This window comes from Mobula hypostoma, chromosome 10 (assembly GCF_963921235.1).
Source record: "Mobula hypostoma chromosome 10, sMobHyp1.1, whole genome shotgun sequence".
NCBI lineage: Eukaryota > Metazoa > Chordata > Chondrichthyes > Myliobatiformes > Myliobatidae > Mobula > Mobula hypostoma.
In genome coordinates, this window is record NC_086106.1 from 95,666,413 (window position 1) to 95,688,246 (window position 21,834).

The 21,834-nt window shown below is 38.9% G+C and overlaps 1 protein-coding gene across 5 annotated transcripts in view; it reads left to right on the top strand.

Annotated features, from left to right (window-relative positions):
• The window catches only part of LOC134353053 (non-POU domain-containing octamer-binding protein-like), a 100,432-nt gene that overhangs the window by 43,359 nt on the left and 35,239 nt on the right, over positions 1 to 21,834 (top strand). For 3 of the 5 annotated variants that reach the window (XR_010019532.1, XM_063060894.1, XM_063060893.1), the window contains exons 7-11: positions 2,438 to 2,546; positions 7,870 to 7,924; positions 13,552 to 13,638; positions 19,313 to 19,351; positions 19,654 to 19,781. Coding sequence is in view for 4 of the 5 variants with exons in the window: in XM_063060894.1 (XP_062916964.1) it covers positions 2,438 to 2,546; positions 7,870 to 7,924; positions 13,552 to 13,638; positions 19,313 to 19,351; positions 19,654 to 19,781 (418 nt within the window). In the remaining variant the exon portion in view is untranslated. The remainder of the gene's footprint in view (positions 1 to 2,437; positions 2,547 to 7,869; positions 7,925 to 13,551; positions 13,639 to 19,312; positions 19,352 to 19,653; positions 19,782 to 21,834) is intronic. The other 2 variants (XM_063060895.1, XM_063060897.1) reach the window with 2 other exon arrangements.

The window sequence follows — 21,834 nt, forward strand, 5'->3', positions numbered from 1 at the left end:
TCATAGTCTGCACAAGAAATCCAGGAACGACTTACGGAGAGCTATTTCAAGAGCTAAGGAACAATTCTAAACAGGGTTGGAGATGAAATCAGATGCATTTCAAGTATGGCAGGGTTTACAGGCCATTACTTCGTATAAAGCGAAACCTAAAACTATGAATGGCAGTGATGCTTCACTCTCAGATGAGCCGAATGCCTTTTATGCTTGCTTTGAAAAGGAGCTATGTAGATCCCGGCAGCACCTGGTGACACTGTAATCTCTGTCTCAGAGGCTGTCTTTCAAAAGAGTGAACAAGGAGCAAGGCGACAGACCTCGATGGAGTACCTGGTAGGACTCTGAAAACCTGTGCCAACCAATTGGCAGGGGTTGTTCAGAGGTTTTCACTCTCATTGCAACATTCAGATGTTCCCACCTGCTTCAAAAGGGTAACAATTACACCAGTACCCAAGAAGATTGAGCTGCGTTAATGACTATCATCCAGTACTCACATCTACACCTTTCAAAGGCTGATATGGCTCAATTAACCACTGTCTCAGCAAAGACCTGGACCCACTGCTATTTGCCTATCCCCTCAATAGGTCTATGGCAGATGCTATTTCATTGGCACATCACGCAGCCTTGGATCACCTGGACAATGGAAATACCGATGTTAGAGTGCTGGTAATTGATTACAACTCAGCATTTAACACTATGATTTCTACAATTCTGATTGGAAAAACTCCAGAACCTGGGCCTTTGCAACTGGATCTTCAACTTCCTAATTGGTGCGGATTGCAATCTGTGCGGATTGGAAACATCTCCACCTTGCTGACAAACAATGGCACACCTCAGGAATGTGTGCTTAGGTCACTATTCTACTCTACACCCATGACTGTGTGGCTAGGCACATCTCAAATGCCATCTATAAATTTGCTGATGATACAATCATTGTTGGCAGAATTTCAGATGGTGATGAGAGGGCATGCAAGAGAGATATATGCCAGCTAGTTGGAGCAACAACCTTGCACTCAACGTTCGTAAGATTGAAGAACTGATTATGGACTTCAGAAAAGGTAAGACAAGGGAGCGCACAGGAGTCTTCAAAGGGACCAGAAGCAGAAAGAGTGAGCAATTTCTAGTTCCTGGGTATCTCTTGAGGATCTAACCTGAGCCTAATATATTGATGCAGCTACAAAGAAGACACAACAGTGACTATTTCATTAGAAGTTTGAGAAGATTTGGTATGTCATCAAAAACACTTGAACGTTTCTACAGATGTACCACATTCTAACGGGTTGTATCACTGTCTGGTATGTGGTGGAGGTGGGAGAGGAGTTACTCCACAGGATCAAAGAAAGCTGCTGATAGTTGTGAACTTGGTTCCATCATGAGCACTAGCCTCTGGTAATTTCAAGGAGCGATGCCTCAAAAGATGGCATCCATCATTAAGGCCCTCTATCACCCAGGTCATGCCTTGCTCTCATTGCTATCATCGGGAAGGAGGTACAGAAGAGTGAAAGTACACTCAATGATTCAGGAGCAGCTTCTTCCCCTCTGCTGTCTGATTTCTGAATGGACATTGAACCCATCAACACTACCTCAAAACTTTTTAATTTTTATATTTGAAACATATTTGGCACCTGTATTTCTCTTCGTGGGTATATAGGACATGGTAGAGAGGAGTATCATAATGAGTAAATGTGCTGCTGCTCACAATGTGTGATTACAACTTTGATTTCACAGAAACTGTTGTGTTATGTAACATAATTTAAGATTTTATTTTCCTCTTAAAAATATGGCCTAATAATGCTGGATTTACAGGGAGTTCATTGAAGGAATCCTGTTTTATTTTTGTAACTATTGAAAGGTCATTGAGACACAGCACAGAAACAGGTCCTTCAGTACACTTAATTCTGCACCAAACATTTGGCATCAATTTGCTTAAGTTCTGTACTAATTCAATTTTCATTCTGCTCTAGATTCTGCTTTTGCCTCTAGGGAGGATCTACAATTTTCATGTGAACTAATGGGCCTCTTTTGTTTTTCACCTTCCCCTGCTCTCCTCCCCCCCCCCAACCCCACCAACAACGACTTTGGTTTTGGGTGGAAATAGGGCACCCCGAGGAAACTCACGGGGTCATAGGGAGAATGTAAACTCCATGGACAACCCCAAAAATCAAGGTTGACCTTGAGTCACTGGGTCACGAGCTCTACAAGTTGTATCATTGTGCTGCCTTTGGTGTATATTTTGACACCTTTGTTCTATACAGTAGTAGAAAGATCCTTTGTTATCCATTTGTGCCTGTAGTTGAGTTTGTAAAATTAATTTAACAAATTACCTTTGGTAAAACTTGTATTCTCCTGTATTTCTTCTGAAAAATAGGATTTTTTCCTGTAAGTGAAGTGTTGAATATTTAATTTGGGATGTATAATTTTAATAATTTATTATTTACTGTAGGCAAGAAGAAGAACGTAGAAGACGTGAAGAAGAAATTTTGCTGCGTCAGCGTGAGAAAGAAGAAATGATGCGAAGACAACAGGAAGGCTTTAGAGGAAACTTTGAAAATGTAAGAGCTAAAGTGAATTAATAAGTGACATTTAAAACACTATCAAAGTTATCACACCACTTTGCCAATCATTTTTGCTGTAAGCTATGCTGTGTTGATTTTTCAGACTATTGATTGTGGTAGAGAAAGGAGGGTTGAGGGTTTTTTTTATAACTCCAGTCCTTTTTCTCTAGTTATTGAGCTGTACATTGACATGATAATAAAAATAATTGCCTGATCACATACAGTGGTGCTAGAAATTTTGCGAACCATGTAGAATTTTCTGTATTTCTGCAAAGATATGAGCTAAAATGTGATCAGATCTTCACGCAAGCCTTAAAACTAGATAAAGAGAACACAAAAACATTATACTTGTTTGTTTATTTATTGAGAAAATAATCCAGTATTACATGTATTTGTTGGAAAAAGTATGTGAATCTCTGGGGTAATGCCTTTACAAATATGTTTGGAGTCAGGTGTTCCAATCAATGAGATGAGATCAGAGGTGTGGGTTACAGAGCATAAAAAAGACAAAGGCAGGTTACTGACAGGGCCAGATGTTTGCAAAGATCTGTTTATATGCACCATTCTTCCATCAAAACAACTCTCAGAAGTATTGTAGGGATGTATGAAGCTGGAAAAGGCTACAAAAGCATTTCTAAAGACCTGAGTGTTCATCAGTCCACAGTAAGAGAAATCGTCTACAAATGGAGGAAACTGAGTATTGTTGCTACTGTCCCTTGGAATGGGCATCCTGTAAAGATCACATCAATAGCACAATGTACAATGTTGAAGGAGGTGTAAAAAGAACCCAAAGATAACAGCAAAAATCCTGCAGAAATCTCTAGAAACTTGCTAAAGTCTTTGTTAATGTGTCCACTATAAGAAAAACACTGATCAAGATTGGTGTTCATGGAAGGTCATCACAGAGGAAACCACTGCTTGGCAAAAAAAAAACTGCACGTCTCAAGTTTGCAGAAGGCCACCTGAATGTTTTGCCATGCTTCTGGGACAATGTTCTATGGACAGATGAGACAAAAATTGAACTTCTTGGCAGAAATGCACTCTGTTTGGATGCACACCAACACTACAACCTCTTCCCAACTGTGAAGCATGGTGAAAGGAGCATCATATTTTGAGCAAACAACAGGAATTCTGCAGATGCTGGAAATTCAAGCAACACCCATCAAAGTTGCTGGTGAACGCAGCAGGCCAGGCAGCATCTGTAGGAAGAGGTGCAGTCGACGTTTCAGGCCGAGACTCTGTAGGAAGAGGTGCATATTTTGAGGCTGCTTTGCTGCCTCGGGGCCTGGACAGTTTGCAATTGTTGAGGGAACAATGAATTCAAAATTGTATCAAGACATTTTACAGGAGAATGTCAAAGTAGCAGTCCATCACCTGAAGCTTAATTGAAGTTGTATAATGCAACAAGACAATGATATGAAAGACTAGAATAAATCAACAATAGAATGTTTTAAAAAGAAAATTCATGTTTTGGAATGGCCGAGTCAAAGTCCTGACTTTAGTCCTATAAACATGTTGTGGAAGGACCTAAAGCAAACAGTTCATGCAAGAAAGCCTACCAATATCCTAGGGTTGAAATAGTTTTGTAAGGAGGAATGACCTAAAAGTCCCCCAATCCAATGTGCAGTCGTGATAAGCAGTTAACAGAAACGTTTGGTTGAAGGTATTACTATACTGGGGGTTGGGGCGGGGGGTCACATCAGTTGCTGAAAGCAGTTACTGAATGAACAAGTATAATGTTATAAGTTATTTATTTAATTGGGTTCTCTTTATCCAGTTTTTGGACTTGCGTGAAGATCTGATCAGATTTTAGGTCCTATTTATGCAGAAATTGGGGAAATTCTACAGGATTCACAAACTTTCTAGCATCACTGTACTTGTCTGTGCAATAACGTTATTTTTGAGATGTGGATTGCTATCATCGGAAAAGACCCTGCAGGTAAATGTACATTGTGTCTTATTAACTGAACAATCTTATATTGCCTTTTTACAGTCATGGTTTTTCATCAAGGTTTGGAATACTGGTATGAATTCAGTGTTGCATTGCATTTTAGCACTTCAGCAGTAACCAAGGAAACTGCACATCAACACACGAGACTGCTTAATGTTCAAAAACACAAAGATTGAAGACACAGTGAATTTTTGAGATAACCTGAGGATTGCATGCTGAATGTTGATGTATATCTTTGTCATAGCTTGATATTTAATTAGGCAGTTGTGGTTGATTATGATTATATTGGACAGTGAGATTCTACTATCTGCCCATTATGTAAAAATTTATTTTGAAAGACAGCTGTCAACAGTTCTGACTAGGATTGCCCTAAATCTATATAAGGCTACAGACAATTCCAACTAAAGAATGACTTTTCAAACCTGATTTCATCCCTGATGCATGTTTACTCAATATGGTTACTAGTCTAGAGTATGAAGCTATTAGACATGCGTGTTTCAGAAATGCTCTTCAGGAGAAATCTGACATGTTTGGTTTAGGCTGTAAATGATTCTATTCCTTAAGAATGGTCAACTCTTAAATGGCTTCTGAAGTGGTTAGTAAATCATTCAATTTTATCATTACTATTGCATTCATACTGAGTAGGAGTATGGTGGATGGACTTCTTGGTGTTGTAACATAGTTCTGTGTCTACATCTGGACATTGGTGTCTAAACTGGGAGAACTGTCCACAGCTAGGTAGTAGTCTGACATAGTCGTATACACATTATTACAGAATGCATGGGAGACCTCTCCATGACGTCTCAAAAATTTCGGCACAGACAACCACCAGATGTATTACAGTGCTATATAATCAATGGGGGGGGGGGCTGAATTATCCAGGTCCCATCGAAACTCATGGCAAACATGAGAACCAATGCCTCATTACCATTGAGCAACACTTTGAAGAAGCAATGAATATAGCAAAAGTCCAAACTATGCTTTGGGTGGAAAAGCAGGTGGCTTATAGCAGATTAATAGATCGAACTGTCTCAGTGCTAAAGGATGTAGCTACCAGATGATTGTGGTAGGGAGTGAGTGAACCAACCAAATGGATAGTCCTACTTGACATCATTCTTGTCTACCTTATAGCTGATAAGTCTGTTCATGATAGCTTCGTTCTAAGTGACCATTCCGCAGTCTGATCTTCATACTGAGGATGCCATCTGAGTACCACTAAAATTATGCAATTGGATAAATAGAAGCAGATCAGAATAGCGCATCCATGTGGGGCTTGTCCATCAACAGCAACAGAACTTGACTTTGTGACTTGGCGTATTCCTTACTCTAATGGTCATTAGTGTCAAGCCTAGTTCAACAAGGGATTCAGGGAGGCATAACTGTGCATATATACCATGCATACTTAGAAATGGCAGCCCAGGGAAGTAGTAATATGGGCAGAATTGCCTTCTGTGGCCCTGTATTCGGTAAGGTATGCAGTCTCACAGATAGTACATCAGTTTGAACCTCTGGACAATGGAAAGAGGAGGCTGCAGGTATTTTGACATTCTTACTGAAACCTGTTAAGCCAAAGGTGCATAATTAGATCCATTTTATCTTCCATTTGAGTTGCATGCCATTGCAAGCCAGTGTATTTGGCAAAGGCAATGGGGATGCACAGCATCAGATGCATTCCAGAACTAGCTATCTGTTAGAACATAGTTCCAACAGTGGCATTGCTTTGTCAACGGAAGATTAATCAGGTGTATTTTGCTCTCAAAATCCACGACATTTCCTATGCAGTCAGTCACCATGCGGGTAGTCTGCTCTCAAATCATCAGCCAGGTAATGGACTCAGTCAACCATAGTGCTATCAGGCAGCACTTTCCAATAACCTGCTCACCAATGGCCAGTTTGGGTTTTGTCAAGACTTCCCAGTTCCATAACTCATCAGAAAGGCCAAAAAATTGAACTTCAGATGATGAGAGAGTACTTGCCCCTGATATCAAAGAAGCATCATAATACACTCGTAAAAATTTAAATCAATAGGTATCAAAAGGATTGTGGTAGTCGGAGGTTAATTTCCTTAGTCCCAGTGCATCATTCCAAGTGTCTTTCATCACTTCATTTATTACTTTTCTTTCACCATGAGGTTAAAGTGCAATCAGCACACTTCCCCAGTGTTCAGTTCCATTGAACAATGAACCCAGAAACCTCAAGAACCCTGAAAGGGAAAAATAGAGATAATAAAGAAGGAAATAGAGCTGTTTCTGAAGATGCAAGCAAAGGAATTGCCGTTAGGCGCCATTGTCTCCTCCTAAGCTGCTCCTCTGAAGCAGCTTCTTAGAGAAATCTACAGAGCATTCAGTTCGTAACACTCATGCCATAATAATTTCTAATGAGAGACTTGAATTGTCTGGGGTTTTTGTTTATAATGGCATTACTATTGCAGAGTCCCCCATCAACCAAATGCTTGCCATTGGAAACACAGCTACACCATTCATGTCAATATCAAGGCCACAAAAACTTTCAGAGACTGATTCCTCTAGGAGTGACTTACCTTTTGACACTATATTACAATGCACAAGTGAGAAATATAGTGGAGTACGAGTTCAGTACTAACGTTGTGGAGCTTGATATTTAAGCATAAAGTGATTTGCTTGATCAACATCCCAAACTGTTCCAAAATGTACTATACTTATTCAGTCGGGATACACCAAAAATACCTGCTGCAGAAATTATAGCAGCATTTACTTTCAAGTAGAACATTGTTCTGATTTTAGAAATAACCCGTTGTTTATTGTTACTGAGTCTTGTACAACAGCTGTATGGAAGAACAAATTACTTGGTCTGCAGTCTTAGATTTGGCTTACAATCAACTTGAAGGCATTAGTACCAGTCATAAGATTCTGGACTTAGCAATGCAATCCTGATTTTAAAAAAAAATCTATATATTAGATAAATTTATTTGTGAAGCCTTGAATTAAATCTGAGACTCTCAACTTATGTGTATTTTCACACACTACTTTGCTCTTTTTGAACTGTGGTGGTTGTTCAAGTAATGTCTAAATTGGATTTATGTAGCATTCTTTGATCTTTAATCTTCAAGATTTGCTTTTGGAGACTCAGAGCTGATGTTAGCTAGCCAATTGAAGCACCTTTTATGACATCTTCACAGGGAAACAGCATTTTTTTCCTGCCGTTAAGTCCATGTGATCGGCTAAACTGCATTCCTTGTCACCTCTTTCCAAATGATTTTTAATGCACACCATCAAGGCCCTGATTTTGTTTTATAGCTACTTTTGAGATTTTGGATAAGTGTAAGTGTTTTTAGAAATGAAGCAAAGGGCATGACATGACTTGTTATTGTGAATGTTATATTTTTTGTAGAGAGAGAACATGAGAATGGAGGAAATGGCGCAACGTACTGGAATGGCCATGCCAGGTGAGATTTATAAAAGCAGTATTAATGAAAGCAGTATTATTGTGGTGAAGCATATACTAATTTTATGTATGAAGGGTTTACTGAGTTGAAAGTAAAATAACTTCCAGTCCGGCGAGCTGCAATCATCACGAGCAGTTGCTTGTTTGGCTGAGGTGGTGCATGATTTAAAAAGAGCTCAGGGCCTTTGAGGACCTCTTGTTGGGCTGAAATTATAATGATCTATTCAGCACCAGGCAAAGCTAATTTTTTTTTAAAAAGCAATGTTTAAGCTGAGCAGCTTAAGTGGACAGTGTTAGAGTGGTCAGGCTTTGGCTCAAGAGGCCTAGGTGAGAAGAGGGCAAAGACCAAGTTTCTAGTAAGTGTTTTTCCTCTTTATTTATCTAGTAAATAGCTAGTTCTTCATGTGAGATGTGGGAACTCTGAGAGACTTCCAGTCAGGAGATTGTGAAGGTGAAAGACACACCCAGATGGTATGTTGCCTCCCAGGTTCCAGGGTCAGCGTGTCTTGGATGGAGTCACAGCATTCTAAAGGAGGCAACACACATCAAAGTTGCTGGTGAACGCAGCAGGCCAGGCAGCAACTCTAGGAAGAGGTACAGTCGTCAGGACGAAGGGTCTCGGCCTGAAACGTCGACTGTACCTCTTCCTAGAGATCTAGAGATGCTGCCTGGCCTGCTGTGTTCACCAGCAACTTTGATGTGTGTTGCTTGAATTTCCAGCATCTGCAGAATTCCTTGTGTTTGCGATTCTAAAGGAGGAGAGTGAGCAACTGAAAGTCATGGTACATACTAGTACCAACGACATAGGAAAGGGAAGAGATCCTCGAAGACAGAATATAGGGAGTTAGGTGAAAAGCTGAAAAGTGGGATCTCCATTGTAGTACGCTGTGGATTGCTGCCTGTACCATGCGCCATGAGGGTAAAAATAGGATCATCTGGCAGATGAATGAGTGGCTGAGGAATTGGTTGTGGATCATTGGGAATTCAGAATTTTTTCAGAGGAAGATGTCACCTGTGCAAAAAGAGGGATAGCACCTGACCCTGAGGACTAATATCCTTACGGACAGATTTGCTAGAGCTGTTCAGGAGGGTTTAAATCAATTTGGCAGGAGGATGGAGTAGTTGATATTGAATTAGATGCAGTGTGTAGTGAGTCTGTGAGCAAGGACAGACAAATGATACTGCAAAATTGCAGTCAATGGGATTAGTTGAAGTGTAACATGAGGCCAAAATCGAATGGGGCGATGAATACATTACTGAAGGTGCTGCATTTAAATGCAGTATATGGAATAAGGATGACCTTGTACCGCAGTTACAGAAAGGCAGGTATTTCGCTATGGGCATCACTGAGTGGTGGCTGAAAGATCATTGTTGGGAGCTTAACATCCAAGGATATACCTTGTATTCAAAAGATAGGCAGGTAGATAGAGTGAATGGCTGGCTCTTTTGATTAAAAAATGAAATTAAATCTTTAGAAAGAGGTGTCATTGGATTGGAAGATGTAGAATCCTTATTGATAGAGTTAAGAAACTGCAGGGTAAAAAGATCCTGACTGGAGCTATATACAAGCCTCCAAGCAGTACCTAGGATGTAGAATGCAATCTACGATAAGGGATGGAAAAGGCACATAAAATGAGCAGTGTTGTGATAGTCATGGGGGATTTTAATTAAGAGAGGGAGTTTGTTGAATGCCTATAAGATTGCTTTTGGTTGAGCCCGCTAGGAGAAAGGCTGATTGTGGTTGGGAGTTGTGTCATGAACCTGATTTTGATTATGGAGGTTAAAACAAAGGGCCCCTTAGGAGGCAGTGATCATAATATGACAGAATTTGCAGTGCATTTTGAGAGGTGTCAGACGTATTGATATTACAGTGGAGTAAAGGGAATTAGAAACAGCTGGCCAAAGTTGATTGGAGTCCATTATTAAGGATGAAGTTTGCCTGACAAAACTTCTGGAATTCTTTGAGGTGAGGAAATAGCCGGCAGGATAGACAAAGGAGAGTCAGTGGATGTTTACTTGGATTATCAGAATGCCTTTGATAACTAAGGTGGTGCAAAGGATTGATGGCCCAATTGGAAAAGTTTAAAAACAGCTGGATTAATCTTACATTAGAAGTATGGCAGAAGGTGGTTAGTTCATGTGGAATCAATAACATGTTAAAACTTTTCAGATAGTGTGCATATGATACTGAATTCCTTCCCAACAGAGGAGATAAAAGATTTGAACTATGGATAAAGAAAGGTCTTACAACCTACCTCTCATTTATACATAAAAGAGTATTACAAAGTTTCCAATTTCCGCAGGACAAACATGGCCTAGAACACAATGACCTTTTTGGGTACCTTCAAGTACGACACTATGTTAACCAGAGTTGTAGATATACAGACTTATCAACAGTAGAATTAGAATTTTTCAAGATTATGAATTCGGCCTACAGTTCAATACCAAGTAAATCAGTTTCTCGATTATATAATGCACTCTCCCATGCTAAAAATGTAAACACATTGTATATTAAAGAGAAGTGGGAGAAAGAAGCGAGGTTGGTACTTTCAGAGGAGACTTGGGAGAAAATATGCAGTTTTCAGTGGTCTTCGACTAACTCTTTGACTTGGAGAGAACATTGTTGGAAAAATATTATAAGATACTTCAAGATCCCATATCAAGAAAAATATAAAGACACAAACTTGACGTGTTGGAGAAGGTGTGGCTCCAAGGAGGCAAATCATTTCCATATTTTCTAGGATTGCCCTAAATTAAGTTTATATTGGAAAGGTATTCATAGAACATTAGTTAAGGTACTTAAGACCCAGGTACCTCTGAACTTTGAGATGCTGTATTTAGGGCATGTATTGTTTTTTGAACAGAAGAAAGATATAAAGTTGCTGCAGGCCCTTTTAAGAAATCAATCACTAGAAAGTGGCTAAATCCAATACCACCTAATTTGGCACGAAATTATCTTGGAAATATTTAAAATGGAAAAGCTGACTTACTCTCTGAGAATTCAAAAAGAAAAATTTTATCAAATTTGGAATAAATGGGTTGAATATATAACCCCAAAGCGAGCAGACTTTAGATGACTCTCCTAATGATTTATACTGCTCAACTCATCAATACAGTAATATTGCTAATGTAAGCACCCTTGGTCCAAATGTTTACTGTTTTTTTCCTTTTTTTTGGAAAATAGTGAATTAACGCAAGTAAAGGATTTGGGAAAAGAAAAAAATGATAAGATTAAGTAAATAAGTACATAGGGATTGGATAATTATGTTTAGGGGTAGGAGCAAACATGAACGAGTTAGGATATAAACACCTACAGTGGTATTACATAGGCTTACATACAATATTTTGGACCAGAAAGAAATGGTCCAGAAGAGATATATGGAAATTATTATTAATCCACTATCACTACTATTTTTCTTAACAACTAATGTCATTACTTAGCCTAATAGAGTAGAATTACAACTGCACATAATTATCTATTTAAGTGCCTAATTAATTTTTATATCATCTCGATGTGTACTTAGGAATGTATAAATAATTATAGATTTATACATATATTAAAAAAAAGGAAAAGGTTATACATGTGAAAAAAGTTCATGTTACTTGCGAATTCCTTATCCAAATAAAAGTAAAAAATTAAAAAAAGAAAAAAAAAGGTAACTAAGGTGGTGCACATGAGACTGCGTAACAAGATAAGAGCCCATGGCATTAACAAGAAAAATGCTAGCATAGATAGAAGATTGGCTGACTGGCAGGAGTAGGAATAAAAGGGTGGTTCACTGGTTAGCTGCTGCAGACTAGTGGGGTTCCACAGAGGTCGATGTTGGGATCCCTTTTTTTCATATTATATGTCAGTGATTTGGATGATAGAATTGATGGCTTAGTGGCCAAGTTTGTGGGCAATACAAGGATAGATAGTAAGGCAGGTAGTGTTGAGGAAGCACTTAGTCTGCAGAAGGCCTTTGATTAGTCGGGTGGACAGCAAAGTAGCAGATAAAATCGTGTAGGGAAGTGTGTGGTCATGCACTTTTAGGTAGAAGAAATAAAGGCCTAAATCAGAGGTGCAGAGGGTCTTGGGAGTCCTTATGCAGGATTCCTTCATGGTTAACTTGCAGATTGAGTCAGTGCTAGAGAAGGCAAATGCAATTTTAACATTCATTTCAAGAGGACTAGAATTTAAGAGGAACGATGTAATACTCAGGCAGCACTTGGAGTATTGTGAGCAGTTTTGGGGCCTTTTTCTAAAATGTGTTGACAATGGAGAGGGACCGGAGGAGGTTCATGGTTATGATTCTGGGAATGAAAATATTAATGCATGAGGAGTGTTCGATGGCTCTGAGCTTGTATTCGCTGGAGTGTGGAAGAATGGCGGGGGGGCGGTGGGGGTCTTCATTGGAATTCATTGGAAATGGAAACGCCTAGATAGAGTGGTTGTGAGTGGAGGACCAGAGAGCACTGGAGGGACATCTGTTTAGTACAGAGATGAGGAATTTGTTTTAGCCAGAGGCCAATAATTTTGCAGAATTCATTGCCACAGACAGTGGTGGAGGCCAAGTTGTGTATATTCAATGATGGAACAGACTTGATTGGCTGGTCCAATTCTGTTCCATGTCTTCTGCCTTTTGATTTTTATAATAAAAATAGCTTTGTTTCATCTCTTCAAAATTGTCTTGTAGATAATTTTTTTTTAAACTCTCCAGTTGCAGCGATATAATTGCATTGATTTAGGGATCCACTAGTGGTGCTTGCAGTTGACTGGAGCTGTTCACCAGATTCTATTGTCTATTTCACCTTTTTCAATGTTTATTTCTTTTTGGGCATCAATTATAGGGGATCTTTTGTGGCTAAAATCAGTGAAGCTATAAGCTGGTGAATAGAATTGGTTATAACTAGAGAAATGGCGCAGAAATAGCTCTTTGGGCTCTCGCCGACCAATTGTCATTCATTTACACTAATCCCTTTTGTAATTCTTACCACATTTCTGCCTCCAACTGTAACTGGCACCTGAAGTCAGGATTGAGCTGGCAACAGCTCAACTAGACTGTCAGTATGCTACTCATTATCAGATGAAGTTTCTTTAAAAAAAACTTTTGAATTTTAAATTGGATTACCAGGTGGAAACTAAGATGTTAAATAATTTGTAACATAATATTTATGAACGAATTGCCATCAGCGTAAATTAAGTGTTAAGCTGCAGTAAAGGTGATTACTGAAGCAGCATGTCATTAACAAGCTTGCTTTCATCCTATGCAACAAAATATTCTGAAGTACATTCATAATTACGTGAAAATGTAATTTCACTGATTCCTAAAATTATACTGGAGGAAGTTGCAGAGCAGTTAATGATAATCATTGACAACTGTTTTGTCTTTTTTTCATGTGTGTATTCTAGAAATTGTCATTACAACTGCAATGTCCAAATAACTTATTTTTGTCTATGCCTTTTTATAAACATATTAGATTGGATTCAGTGATGATTTACTTTTGTTCTTGCTCGCAAAGTTGAGACCTCATGGTTTTAAATCTATTTTGCTAGACCATTTATTTTAAAAGAAAACAAATTTTCTTGGACTGGCTAAAAGTAATACTGCAGTTCTTAACTGTGAGTTTACTGTCTCTACTATTGAGGCATTCCAGGACTAGCTGCACCTCCCGTCAAGCTGTTCCAGAACAGTAAGAATGCCGGCTCTGATCCGACAATGGAAAATTGCCCAGGTATGTCACACCCACAGAAGACAAATCCAGTTCTGGCTAATTACTGCTCACTGAGCCTGTTCTTGGTTATCAGCAATATATTGGATGATCTTGTTGTCATTTATTCCCTCACTAATAACTTGCTCACAATTGCTCAGTTTTGGTTTGTCAGGACCTCATGGCTGTGGACCTCAACTGCTATGGTCCAAGGACCGAGGCAACTTCTTCTAAGTATGTCATAAAAAAACACCTTAGTGAGCTAATGGGGGAAGCACTCCACTGGTTTGAGTTGTAATATATACATAGGAAGATTTTGGAAATTGTAATCAGTTGTGGGAGTCCCAAGACCTCACCTTGGGTGTTTCTCTGTATAGTGTCCTTGGCTCAGCAATCATTAGCTGATTCTTTCATGATCTTCCGTCTATATTCTAGCCAGAAGTGGGATTATTTGCTAATGATTGAAAAATGTTTTATTTCATTTGCATTTCCAGACATTGAAACATTTAATGCTTGTGTGTAATATGGCCACAAAATTCATTAATTCACTTTTCATTTTTTGTGTGTCACTGGTAGGCAGGTATTTGTTGCCCATTCCTAACTGGGTTTAAGGTGGTAAAGAACAGCCTTCCTCAATAGCTGCAGACTTTCTGGTGAACATGCTTGCCAAGTATTGTTGGAAGCTGGTTCAGGATCTTGAATGAGATAAATATATTTCCAAGTTGTGATGGTGCACAACTTGGAAGAAAATTTTCAGGTGATTTTCATGCATCACTAATCTTTGTCTTCCTTGTCTGTAGAGGATGCAGGTTTTGATGTACCTGTTGGAGTTATCCGGGCGGGTCATTAGAGTCTATTGTTTTTGTCCGTTAGAAATTGCAATTGCTGTGCAGTGCTGCTGATGGATTTGATTATTCAGGGTCACAAATGGAGGGCAAAGCACATAGGCTTTGTCATAAATGAAAAGCTGCTTGTGTTCTGATTACTTGATTGAGAGGACTTTATTGAAGAAGCAACAAAGCCTGGTTGGGCCTTGGATTGTACCCTAAAGGCTGATCTATACTCGTGCGTTAGATGTACGGCGTAGGTACAGCATAGCTGCGAAACCTACGCAGTATCTACGCTGAATTTTATGCCGTAGCCAAATGTGCTCCTCTCCCAAATTGTAACTACGCGTCGTGGTGATGCAGACCGAAACAACTGTGATTGGTCCGCTTGGTAGCATCGCATTTCCTCCTACGCTGCAATAGCTTGCCATTGGGCGACTGAAGGGCAGGGAAGGAACTCTGGCTGCAATGCTTTCCATAAAGCTTTACAGACCTCCGAAATTATGGAGGACCCTGTGCTTGACGCTAGTTTGTAGCTAGCTGCTACAGCCTGTTGACTTCCACCTGAAGCTAAAACTTGAATGGTGATTGCCAGTCTCTGAGTATACTGTGCGTACGCTGGTGCGAAAGGAATGGTTGGAGACGATGAACCAAATCGTCAAATCTACCTGCCGACATCCGAAAATATTTGAAATGCATTTCCTCGTCCATGTTTCTCAGTAGCCGGACAAGCACAGAAAATTCACCCTCCTTCAGTTTCAGTCGCCATTGTTTGAAGTGAACACAGTGGCACAGAAACCCCACCACCAACTAGTGTTTTGGCGGTGAATTGCAGAGCGACGCACACACCAACACACAAGTATGAATGCTCACAACGGCGTAGCCCACTTGTGTAGGCTGCGGCGTAAGCTAGTATGCACAAGTATAAATCAGCCTTAATGAATTTGCACAGTGGGGCTAGCATGGTTGATGTCCAATAAATGACAGCTATTTTCTTTTGTGTCAGCTCTGGTTCCATTCACCAGAGTCCTTTTGCATTGCAAATTGACAGTTTTACCAATGGATTCAAATGCTACCTAATTTATGATGTTCTTTCCATCTCTGGAGTTGGTTTCTTTGGTCTGCATTTGAATCATTGAATAATGTATGAAGCTAAATGCTGCTACCTGGCACTCAAACTGGGCGTCAGTGAGCAGGTAATTGGTGTGCTGGTGCCACATTCACTCTGCTGCTGATTGGGTTGTTGCTGACCAGATAGGATTAGTTCTACTTATTCTGGATAGGACATACCAAGATAATTTTGCAAGTGCCCCTTGCCTCTGCTGCTCTTTGACCAGGCATTCACCTGGCTTCAAGACTAGGACAGTGGCTTGGTATTCAGAGTTGAATAACTTGCTGACAGCACAAAACCTTTCTTCAATCTACAGAGGAAAACTGGGGAATATGCTGCAGTGTTCTTTACTTCCACTTATTAGGAGTTTGAAGAGATCTGGTGTGTCACCAAAGACTTGTAAATTTCCATAAATGTATGGTGAAGACCATTTTAACTGGTTGCACCATATCGTGGCATGGAGCCTCCAACACACAGGTTTGCAAGAGGCTGTTGTAGACATTGCCAACTTCATAAAGGTACAGCCTCCCTACAACTGAGTACATCTAGAAGAGATGCATCAAGAAGGCAGCATCTGTCATTAAAGATGCTCACAATCTGGGACATGCCCTCTTGGCACTACTACCTTGATGTGTACAACTTCAGCAACTCAAGCTCAACACTACTTGAGGAAAAAGTTGATAGCTGCCTAATTGCTTTACTGTGTGTCACCTACAGTTACACACTTGGGCTACTAAGACAGCATCCTGTAAATCTGCATCTTCTGTCCCTAAAAAGATAGGAGTAGTACAGGCCCTTTGGCCCCTGATGTTGTGTCGATCTTTTAACCTGCTCTTAAGATCAGTCTAACCCTTCCCCTCCCATGTAGCCCTCTCTCTATTCTTTCATTTATGTACCTATCCAAGTCTCTTTCATCTCCCTAATGTATCTGCCTCTACTATTACCCTTGGTAGTGCGTTCCCTGTATTTACTACACTATTTTTTTAAAAAAAACATCAATGACATCCCCTTCTGTACTTACCTCCAATCACCTTAAAATTGTGTCGTCTGATATTGACCATTAACACTTAGGTTAAAAAAAATCTGGCTGATCAGTCAGTCTATGCCACTTATCAAGTTATACATCTCTGGGAAGTTCCTTTCATCCTCTTTCAATCCAAAGAGAAAAGTCTAGATTGCTCAACCTTTTCTCATAAGACACACTCTAATGCAGCCAGCATCCTGGTAAATCTTCACTGCACCCTTTTTTCAGCTTCCATGTCCTTTCTATAATGTTGGGACTAGAATTGAACACAATACTCCCAGGTCTGGTCTAGCGAGAGTTTTGTAGAGCCACCCCCACCCCAGTCATATTTTCAGTAGAGGGACTGTGGCAATTCAAGGAATCTTGCCACCAGCTCAAAATAGTTAATGGACAGGAAGCATTGATATTCTCCGTAATGACCAAGTTTTATAAAATAAATTGTGTATGGTTGCAAGAAAAAGTTTGTGAGCCCTTTGCAGTTACCTGTTTTTTTGCATTAATTACTCAAAATGTGTTCTTGTCTTCATTTAAGTCACAATAATAGACAAACACCATCTTAACGAAACTAATAACACACAATTTTTGTATTTGTCAATACTGAGTACACAATTTAAACAGTAGCAGTCTGGGTTCAAAAAAAAGTATGTGAACCTCTGGGGTAATGCCTTCTACAAAGGTTATGTGGAGTCAGGTGTTTCAGTCAATGAGATGTGGGTTGTGGAGGTGCCTTGCTGTACATTTTAAAAAAAAAGATACACAAAGCCAGGTTATCTTCTCAAGAAAGATCAATTTATATGCACCATGCCTTAATCAAAACAACTTTTAGAGGACCTTAAGAAGAAGAATTGTAGAGATTCAGGAAGATAGAAAAGGCTACATCAAAAGACCTGCAGAAATCTCTGGAGCTTGATAAGTCTCTGTTCATGGGTCCACTCGAAGAAAAGAAAACAATAAGAATGTTGTTCATGGAAGGACACCATGGAGGAAACCACTGCTCTCCAAACAAAACATTGCTGCACACTTCAAGTTTGCAAAAGATCACCTGGATGTTTCTTGGACGATGTTCCGTGGACGGATAAGACAAAGGTTGAACTTACTGGCAGAAATGCATGTTGCTATATTTGGAGGAAGAAGGGCACCACACCAACACCAAAACTTCATCCCAACTGTGAAACATGGTGGAAGGAGCATCGTGGTTAGTGGTTGCAGCTTGCAATCATTGAGGGAACAATGCATTCAAAATTGTATCAAGACACTTCACAAGAGTGAAGAGCAGGGTAGCGGTCCATCACCTGAAGATTAATAGATGTTGGATGGTACAAGACAGTGATCCAAAACATAAGTTAAATTAACAACAGAATGATTTAAAAAGAAAATTTGTGTTTTGAAATGGCCAAGTCAGCGGCCAGACTTTAACCCAATTGAGGATGCTGTGGCGTGATCTGAAGAGGGCTGCTCATGCGAGGTATCCCAGAAATATTGAAGAACGGAATCAGTTTTGTATGGAGGAATGGTCTGATCAGCAGCTACAGGAAATGTTAGGTGGAGGTTATCTCTGCTAAAGGAGGTTCCACCAGTTATTAAAGGGTTCACATACTTTTTTCAGCTTGAAGTGTTAATGAAAAAACAATGTGTTCAATAAAGACATGAAAAAGTATAATTGTTTGTGTGTTATTGGTTTATGCAGATTGTGTTTGTCTATTACTGCGATCAGACCACATTTTATGAGTAACGCAGAAAGCCAGGTAATTGCAAAGGGTTCAAAACTTTTTCTTGCAGCTGGAGCCCCTACATCCATACTTCGATTCCCTGCATTTGCTACAACCATTGCTGTACGTGATAAGCATGTTTATTAATGTGACTGTATGGTAAAAATATATTTCCTTAAAATAAATGCATGAATTAAAACTAGGGTTTTTATTATTTTTTAATATCCCCCCCCCCCCCCCCGGCATCCTGAAAGCTATGTTTAGGTTTGACCTTGATCGCTGAGAAGTCTGTAGACGTAAAGTGTTCTCTTCAGTTCTGTTTTGTGTAGATTTTTTTTAAGGTTAAATATTGCCCTTTTGGAAGGTTCCAACTGTGGTGTTTCTCATGAATGACTTAAAATTGTTAAATTGTGCAGTGAAATCATATTTTATTAAACTGTAATATGTTGCATTCTGTGCTCTGAATTTCAGTTATAGTTGTTGCTCATGTTTTTTTGTTTGTTTTCCTATGTACTGAGCTAATATTGAATGGTTTGAGCTTCTGTATCTTGTCAGATGTTATGCTATTGAATAAGATGGAAAATTTTATTTATGTTTGGAATTGTAATTTTTGTTCCATGAATACTCTGCTGATGAGCGTAGATAATATTTGAAATGAGCTTTTATTGGTTTTTAGAAGTAAAGAATAATGTATATTGCATTATTACCTACACTGAACCTAATAGCTACACTGCTGCATTCCCAAAATTTGTCCAGTGTGTAGTTTGGTAGTAAGCTCAGAAATAATCTGGCAATTTTAGCAACATTCTTTCCAGCTTTCCTTCCATTTTTGAGTCACAATAATATTGTGAGATATGAAGGTCAAAATATGTTTACCTCTGCACTTTACCTTTTGAATTTTAGTGGCTTATTCCATTTCCCAATTTGTAGAATTTATTCAAATACATTAATAATTTGTTCAATATTCATTTAAAAGATAATATTTAAATCTGTTTGTAATTTTGTTTTCTGTATCTGTTTATTTCAGTGGGACTAACTGCAGCTGATTACTCAAACTTGAAAGCAGGTATGGAGTTTTAAACTTATCATAAGTTACACCACTTATTTTTAAATGAATGGATCCCAAATCACAGTTTTTGCACGTAGGTAATTGATACAAGGGAACTGTGCAATGTGAATGGTGGTGTAGATGACTGTCTGGTTTTGTTTCGAACAAAATAAATTTTACTGTTAAAGAGTTGGAACTTGCCATTAGTGATCAGAATTTATACTGCAGTGATCTGCATTTTCAGGCATTTGCTTGACCAGTTGAATGCCAAATGTGATTTTTTTCAATCAGTGGTTTTACTGAAATACTGTACTTATCAGCCTCTGCAAGCCAAGTTCCTCAGCCACTTATGGGAATGAACAGGCCCACTGTGAATACTAATGCACCACCACCTCAAGGTCCACCTGGAAGCCTGGGAAATCAAATGCCAGAAAGCAACATTGGATTGGTAATGTATTAAACCTATCACAAAATAAATTTAGTATGTATAAAAAGTAGAGCTGTGAACATAAGAAAAGTAAGTGAATTTGAAATTTTAGGAACGTTCTTAATCTTTCATAAGTTACATTGGAGGTTGGTTGAGATTCAAACTGTTCACACTTGAGTTTGGTAGTGTGGATTTGGTGAATTTCTAACAGTATTAGCAAGACACAGAGCACTTTGTTCGTATACCCTTGCTAAAAGGAATACTCTTAATTTCGCTTGACCCATGTTTAATGTCACCCGTACCTTTTCCTGTTTTAGGAAAGAATTTCTTTTGCTTTTCTAGAAAGTTAACCATGCCCTTAATGTAATGTTTTAAAGCAGTGGTCCCCAACCTCTGGGCCACAGACCGATACATTGCTGTGAAGAATGCAGTGGTGCAGCAGTTGTCGGAACACACCCAGCACATCTTTAAGAAAAAGCCGAAATAAGCAAGTCAACTAATTAGGTGCTGCCCGCCACGTAAATGTCGGCTCAGATCAGAGGCGATTCGCTTGTTAATTAATTAGCTTGTTTATTTCGGCTTTTTTCTTAAAGATGTGCTGAGTGCGTTTCGACTACCGCTGCACCACTGCATTCTTCGCGGCAATGTATCGGTCCGCAGCTCGGCGGTTGGGGATCACTGTTTTAAAGTATTCCTGTAATCGATTGTTGCATGCTTTAAAAAGAAAATTATCTGTCTTTGATGTCCCATAGTTTTGCAATATTTCAAAACTATATGCTATTTTTGATTAACTTGATTTGTATAAATTTTCAAATGTCTTATTTTTACGTATTACATAGTGACAAATATTCTGGGTTAGGGAAGTGCAGTTATGCAAGAGAAATGGAATTGTAAGAGGTTAAATGTGGTCTAGCTTCTAAGATGCCAGGGTTTTCCAAATTCAAAGTTTTCACAGGAAACTTTCAGAATCTGAGCTTCATTGTGCAAGGTTTGCATTGAAATGGGTTTTCAACTGATAGGTTATAGTAATAAATGTATTGAATGCTGAGAATGATTTTCTTTAAGTGAATTTAATAAAGAATCGTTTCAAGGTAGTGTCAGGAAATACAGCTTCTGCCTTTCTGGTTATTTTCTGAAGGGCAAGCTACCATTGAGGAATGCAAGTTCTTTCTAAGGCCTATTTCAATGTTTGTTCAGTAGCAGCTTTTTGTTCCGTTTTAATATTCAGTAACATTTATGATTGGATAATCAGGCTCCTAACACTTCTCAATTTGCCTCTTTACCTCCATTTGCTTTCTGGAGTAGGTCAGGATGAATTATGACGGGTTCCCTACTGGACCAACGTCTGCATAACTTTAACACAAGGTTCAGTAAAAGAATGAACTGGGTTTATGTACAGTGCTTGAATGGATAGAATAGTAGAAGAAAAACTAAAGGGGATAGTTTGAGTGCAGACTTCTGGAAATGCTGATGAGAAGAGGCTTAGTTTAAATGAGTGAAAGTCTATTTCTCAGAATAAAATTCTTCCTGGAACCATTCTTAAATTGAGTTTTGTGTAGATTTAACTGTTTAAGGCTCCATAGTTACATTGAGAGCAAGTAATATTTAATGTAATCTTTAACATGGAAACTGTCACAATAATATTACCTACTATTGCTTGGTTTGTAATTGTCACATTGCTCAATGCAGTTAAAACATTTTCTATGTGCACTCTGTCAACTCTTTTATTTTCCTGTATCCATTTTTGTAAAGCTGGCTTTTTAAAATTTGTAGGTTAAACTTAAATAGCCCCCACCAGTGTAGTTACATCATTGGAAGGAGAATGTAATTATATTTGTGCTCAGCTGCTTTAGGTATTTTCCATTTTGAATGTGTAAATAGGAATTTATAACGGGAACAGTTATGGGCAGAATATATGAATCTTAAAAGTGGGGTTGAGCTACCATGAATAACTAATCCCATTTTCACCTGTATTGCACTTGGTTTGTACTCGGCAGTGCTACAGCAGGCTTTCTGTATGATAGATAAATAATTGGCAAGCCGATACTAAGCCTCTTAGGTTCTGAAAACATTA